The sequence below is a fragment of the Chenopodium album genome, chromosome 8 (assembly GCF_948465745.1).
Source record: "Chenopodium album chromosome 8, dcCheAlbu1.1, whole genome shotgun sequence".
NCBI lineage: Eukaryota > Viridiplantae > Streptophyta > Magnoliopsida > Caryophyllales > Amaranthaceae > Chenopodium > Chenopodium album.
Window position 1 is genome coordinate 17,052,045 of NC_137841.1, and position 7,323 is coordinate 17,059,367.

The 7,323-nt window shown below is 32.5% G+C and overlaps 1 protein-coding gene across 1 annotated transcript; it reads left to right on the plus strand.

Moving 5' to 3' along the window:
* The first annotated feature begins 1,989 nt into the window (after nucleotides 1-1,989).
* LOC145555865 (potassium channel SKOR-like) lies at nucleotides 1,990-6,737 on the plus strand. The gene is made up of 10 exons (XM_081617580.1): nucleotides 1,990-2,418; nucleotides 2,592-2,887; nucleotides 2,983-3,063; nucleotides 3,776-3,874; nucleotides 4,211-4,432; nucleotides 4,606-4,797; nucleotides 5,484-5,559; nucleotides 5,638-5,932; nucleotides 6,107-6,228; nucleotides 6,351-6,737. Exons 1-10 carry the CDS (start codon nucleotides 2,109-2,111, stop codon nucleotides 6,590-6,592), a joined length of 1,935 nt encoding a protein of 644 aa, XP_081473706.1. The 5' UTR covers nucleotides 1,990-2,108; the 3' UTR covers nucleotides 6,593-6,737.
* Nucleotides 6,738-7,323: the final 586 nt, after the last annotated feature.

Consider the following 7,323-nt stretch of genomic DNA (forward strand, 5'->3'; position numbering starts at 1 on the left):
AGATGAAATTGAAACCTAACCACTCAAAACTGATCTCCAATTGACCCAAAAAGTTAAACTGGGTGGAACTTCATACGTAAATTAACTACTACCTCCGTTAACTATTATTTGCAACAAATGAATATTTTATATCTCACAAATAATACCCCCTTGTTGCAAATAATAGCCGACAGAGGTAGTATAACACTTGATTTGATTACGTTATGCTTGCGCTGTTGTGCACAACCACATTTATGATATGGATGTCCATTGTCCATTAACAATTTTTAAAGTCACTTTTGTGGTATCGTATTAAATTTAAAGTCCATCCATCTTAATCCAATCCTACCACAATATTTGCTCGTGACGTAAAAATCCAAGTTGAAACAATTTACTCGTAATAGTTATTCCTTAACATGTTTGATTTACCATGCAAATTGTAAATCACACTATCTACCAATTACCATCATTTTTTTTTCTTTTTTTTTTTTAAATTAGGGTATTGATATATGTAGGACTACATATAAGCAATAAATTAACTTTTTAAAATGGACTTAGGTTGGGAATTCATGACAAAAACACACAAGATCAGTGTAATTAATTGATTTACATGGTAAGTCAGTTTAAACATCGACAAAATCCAATTTTTAGTTTTGTTTCCGGTAAAACTTTTATTCACTAAGGTGATAAAACATAACTAATGAAGTTCACGAGGAGGTAAAAAAACCTTTTAATATACGACTTATTTTTCATAACCAATGCAATGTTAGAACATTGCTAGAAAAACTAACCCGAATAAGGTGTATGCATTGTATGAAATGCTCATATATATAATAATGGTTATATAAGTTGAAACTCCTGTAGAACTATATTAACTTTCCTATCTCTTTAGATATTTTTTTACCATATGCTACGTGTATAGATGTCAGCTAGTTAATTACGTTAATGATATAATTTTTAGAGTGGATACACAAGACCAAAAGATTGATTTCTGTCTACATTAATTGGCACACAAATTTTGTATAACAAAGTTATGTAAGCAACTTTTGTGGAAACTATATAGTTCTAAAAATAAATTTTCAGATGAGGAAATCATGAAACCTTTACATGTTAATTTGAATTGGATTAATATTATACGTAGTACATAGTTGCATGTTACACGTTCAACATATTTCGTAAGTTAAATTTTTACCTAATTTTGTAAGTTAAATTTTTATTCAATTTTGTTTTGTCATGTTAAAACCAAGCAGAAAATTGTTTTGGAGTGCCATACATTACATACACTATGAACTGACAGTAGTGTTGTTACAATGGTGGCTGTACTAATGCAGGTGGTATAAGGCATGGGATAACATCATACTATTATGGGCAATCTACTCTTCATTCTTTACACCGATGGAGTTTGGGTTCTTCAGGGGACTTCCAGAGAACTTGTTCGTCTTAGACATTGTTGGTCAAGTTGCTTTTCTTATGGACATCGTGCTTCAATTCTTTGTCGGATACAGAGATAAACAAACTTATCGTATGGTCTACCAACGTCCTGCTATCGCCTTCAGGTCCCTTTTTCTCTTGTCTTGAAATTTTGAGCCAAAAAATAAAAAATGAAAATTGTTGCTCATTGATTTATATTATTCTCTTTTCTTATTATAGGTACTTGAAATCTACTTTTGTTTTGGATTTGCTCGCTTGTTTGCCTTGGGATCTTATTTATAAGGTATTTTCTTATGTAATCATCTTTTTTTCTAACTGTCTTTCTTTATTATGTCATGTTTGTGTTTTATGGATTTTGATTATAATCTCACTTGATAGAGTCCTTGGGCTTTCGACTCATAGCTCAAGCACGAGTCACCATACAAACTCGATCTCCCTTAGAATTTCATCTGCTGTAGAGTTTATTTATGCTGCATAAATAGTTCTGTTTATAAAATGTGAACTTTGAAAATATGATTTAAGCAATTTTCTTATTATAAACATGCTGTTACAATTTAGAATTTGTACTGCTATACTGAAACAATTCCCCATATCATGTGTTGTTTTAGCTAACAAATGATGGCAGGATCCAAAATTTTGATTGTTCTGAAAACAAAATATTTGTGCAGGCTTCTCATCGAAAAGAAGCTGTGAGATACATGCTATGGATCAGGTTGTGTCGAGTACGTAAGATACATTTTTTCCTTCAGAAATTGGAGAAGGATATAAGGATCAACTACCTTTTTACTAGGATTGTAAAACTTCTTACAGTTGAACTTTACTGCACACATACAGCAGCTTGTATATTTTATTATTTAGCCACGACGATTCCTGAACGTGAAGAAGGTTACACATGGATTGGCAGTTTAACTTTGGGAGACTATAGTTATTCCCATTTCAGGGAGATTGATCTTTGGAGGAGGTATACTACATCTCTATATTTTGCCATCGTTACCATGGCTACTGTAGGTGAGCTACTCCTTTGATGTCTCAAGTGTAGAACAAAGTCGATTTAAATCTCAGCTTATAATGTCATCAGACTGTTGTCTTTCTTCAGTCGGATTTGCTTGTCCTGCATTAGATTACTCTTAATATATAGTCATTGGCTTCACTGAACAAACGATGATCCTGTTATCTTGCAGGTTATGGGGACATTCATGCTGTTAATATGAGGGAAATGATATTCATTATGATTTATGTCTCTTTTGATATGATTTTGGGTGCTTATCTGATCGGTAATATGACAGCACTGATAGTTAAAGGCTCGAAAACAGAACGATTCAGGGATAAAATGACAGAAGTGATGAAATATATGAACAGAAATAGGCTTAGCAGGGATCTTCGCAATCAGATCAAAGGTCATCTGCGTTTACAATATGAAAGTAGCTATACTGAGGCTTCTGTTCTGCAGGACATTCCCATATCACTTCGAGCTAAGGTAATGTAAAATAAGAAAAGCATCAGTTATATGTTTTATTGTTTACTCCTTGTTGTTTATTATCAAAAAGTAAACTAATTATGTTGTTTATGCAGATATCCCAATCATTGTACATGCCATACATTGAAAAAGTCCCTCTTTTTAAAGGATGTTCTCCAGAGTTCATCAATCAGATTGTAAGTTCCAATCCTCTTTTTTGATGCATTCTTGATGTTTCAGCTAGAAATGCATAAAAATATAAAATATCCATGGTTATAATTAGCACTTACAAGTCCACCTTTTCATTTCCTAATTCCTTGTTTAATTTGCTAAAATTATGTATAATAGAACCTATATTATGCTATCTTGTTAGTAAAAAGTATGTAGGAGCTCGATATGAATCATATTATTCATGTATAAAATCGAGATGTTCTGTACAACATATTGATGCTACATGTAGCACAAACACACTTGCGTTTTGCTGATACATGTTGAACATGGGATTCATCAATTCTAAAAAAAATTCATTAGTGCAAAGGTCACTCTTAATTTATAGGAAAAAGAATGAAGTTAAATAAATTGATTATATGAGTTGATATATATATCAGCATGCTTCTTATAATTTACCAGGGAGATTTTTTTAATTGGAGATTAAGGTTTGGTCTTAAGCTATTTCATGTGTTTATGCATTTTGAGTAAGTATAACTCATTGGAGTTTGCACTTTCGTGATGATGTTGTATGCACAATGATAAATAATTCATGAGCTTCTTCATGCATATCTTTAGTAACATTGAAGAATGTTGTTTCTGTAAATCTTTTAGCGTGTTTCAGGCTTGCATATTACGGTGTAAAGTCTCTGCTCATTGATATTTGAATTTTATGGATAATCTATGTACATGGTTTTACAGGTAATTAGAGTCCACGAAGAATTTTTCCTTCCCGGTGAAGTGATTTTAGAGCAAGGGAATGTGGTAGATCAACTTTATTTCATCTGTCATGGATTGCTGGTATGCCTGCATTGTTACTGCATTTTCTTTTGTCCACAACATTTATGTTCGTAAATATTCTTATCCTCATGGCATTATCGAGCATTAAACTACATACTTTGTGTCTTCGTATATGATTTTTAAAGTATATAATTTCAATATGTCATCTAGTGCGAAACTATAGCTATAATTCATAGTGTGCTATGAACAATTAGCTTCACATGTGGGTTTTATTTCTTGAAAATGACATTAAATTTACACGTTATTTCATCTTTGATTCTTTATAAAAAGGAGTATTAGAATTTGGATACAGATTGCAAGATTTAAGCAATATTTCGGCTGCTCTTTTTTCTACAGGAGGAGGTAGGCATTGGGCAAGATGGATCAGAACAGATAATTTCTCGTCTTGAACCAAATAACACTTTTGGACAAATCTCCATTTTTTGCAATGTTCCTCAGCCTAGTATTATCCGAGTTATTGATCTGTGTCGGCTTCTGCGGATTGACAAAGAGTCATTAAGCAATATTATTGACATATATTTTTATGATGGGAAGAAAATCTTTGACAATCTTCTTGAGGTAATGGGGGATTTCAAACATTCTGAAATGAATTCTCAATTTATACTGTATTAAGATCAGCTTTAGTTTACATATACTTTTATCAATTATGCTCATGGAGGTTAATTGATTGAAACTTTTCTTGGTACGAAAGTGCACGAGTAATAAGTCTACCATTACTATTTGATATGCAGGGTAATAATAATGGAAAATACAACTTGAAGCAAGTTGAATCTGATATTGCATCTCACATAGCAAAGCAAGAATCAGAACTTGCTCTCAAAGTAAATAATGCTGCACACCATGGAGATCTTTATCAGCTAAAGAGTTTGCTTAATGCCGGAGCTGATCTAAAGAAGACAGATTACAATGGAAGGACTCCGCTGGTATGATACTTGATTACTTACAATAGAACTGTGTTACCCTGTAGTTTTCAGGTACACTTACGCGACCTATCATGTACGAGTAGTTTGTAACACTCAACTTTAGCCAAATATAGATACATCTAAACTAAAATTTGGGCAAATAAAAATACATCTCTAAGACAATATACTAAAGTAAAATGAAAAGCAAAGTTCACCCTCTCAAGCTCTCCACTATCTATGTCATGCACTTTGCTGTTATATGTCTGAGTGACATGGTAATTGTTTATTGGTTGCATGTAATAATAAATTTATCAGGAAAAATACAGCCTTTTTCTATCACTTTATATTCACTTGTTTCAAGAAAAATAAGTTCAGATAATATAAGTTAGGAAAAATAAGTTTTTATCACGTCACCCAAGTTCAAATTACAACTAAAATAAGTTTCAATATGGTCTAATAAGTTTAGATAAACTGAGATACACTCAGATAAGTGAAGTTGATAAGAACCCAACCTAGTGAGAGGTCAGCTCTGTTGGATTTATTACACTACAAATATTGGTGGCAGAATGGGTGGATTTGTAGCTTCAAATAATCAGAAATTCAGAATGCTTGATTCTTGATAACCAATAGTGATTTTGTAGAATCGTATAAATATGTAATATTTCTTGTACATAAACTGATAACGTTGAAACTTCCTCTGGCCACAGCATATAGCTGCATCAGGAGGATGCGAAGACATTGTTCTCTTCCTTATTGAAGAAGGAGCCGATGTGAACAAGACAGGTGCATTATCTATATAACTAACTTGATTTGTTTTCTTTGTTCTCAAACATGTTTTCTAACACAGCACTCTCCCAACAGATAATTTTGGTAATACACCACTGTTAGAAGCTGTCAAAAATGGACATGACAAAGTTGCTGCGTTGTTATACAAGGAAAAGGCCAGAATCGATGTCAAAGATGTTGGTTCTTTTCTTTGCACAGTTGTTCTAAGTGGGGATGTCGAATTTCTGAAAAGAATTTTGACTAATGGAATGGATCCAAACTCTAAAGATTATGATCATAGAACTCCTCTGCATGTTGCTTGTTCTCAAGGATTATATTTGATGGCGAAACTGTTGGTAGAGGCTGGAGCTTATGTTACATTAAAAGACAGGTAACGGCACACACATACATTGTATGCTAATGACAAGCTTTGTATGTAATCCTAAATCAATTTATAGCCATCTATGTTAACACTAGTTCGATATCTTAAACATAAACTAATTAGAACTATTATATTCTGTTAAGGTAATTTTTACTTATACATCAAAATTGTGAGTTTTTACAGATGGGGTAACACGCCTTTAGATGAAGCATGGATGTGCGGAAATAAGAACTTGATAAAGCTATTGGAAGCCGCAAAAGCTGCTCAACTGTCACAATCTTCTGATCACATTGAAGAAATGCTTGGTAATAATCAAACATTTGATCATTGTTTCAATATAAAACCACTTTTTTCTGAATTATATCTGTTTTGTTTGTGAATTGATATGTAGAACCACACATTGTTAACTTTTTTTATTTGCTTGCAGATAAAAAGCTCCATAAGAAATGCACAGTCTTCCCATTCCACCCATGGGGAACAAAAGAAAACCGAAAACCAGGGATTGTTTTATGGCTTCCGCGTACAATAGATGAGTTGATTAGGTTGGCATCAGAAAAGTTAAACTTTCTTACAGGTTCATGTATATTATCAGAAGATGGTGGTAAAATACTGGATGTAGATATGATTGAAAATGGTCAAAAGTTGTTTCTTATAAGTGAAACAGAATAGGCTATGTTTGACTCCTTCCTCCCTTCTTCATGTATAATTAGTTGTTCACTTGTTCTATGATATCACTAATTTGTATGTATAATCTTTGTAGAATATAGTACAGTTGTTCGACGCCTTTTTATTTTTCTATAGATTAAGTTTTACACATCCTTGATTAGTAACTGAGGTTCGAATAAAACGACTGAATTGCTTTGTGAGCTAATGGTTAGGGTAAAATACATTGATGTATTTGTAGAAGATGAATTGATCCAACATTGTAGATAGAATATCAATGTCAAGGGTTAGTAACTCAAGGGTTGTAAGTATTGCAACCGATTCTTATTGTACACGAACAATGTGTTACGATTTCAGATTTCTAAAGTTAATATTGTGAAGTAGCTGAACTGAAAACCCATTTTTTTAACAAGTATGAATGTATGATTTATGTAAGCTTAGAGCTTGTGTTTCCTAGGCAATGAAATACATATGATTTATCTCTAGCTTAGACCAAGTAAAAAGCACGTAAGAAAACAATTCAAAGACGCTTAGCTTGAAAACATTTTGGGCTCAAAATTCTAACCAAGTTTACTATTTTTACAATCTCTATATAATTGTGAAATCAAAATCTAAGGAAAAAAGTTAGATTTTTCAAACAAATTTATCTCTATGCAAAATAACAAGCTAAAACATATTTATAGACATTTTATCTCAAGTTCTCAACACTCGAAAAAGGAGCCAGACTTTTACTAAGC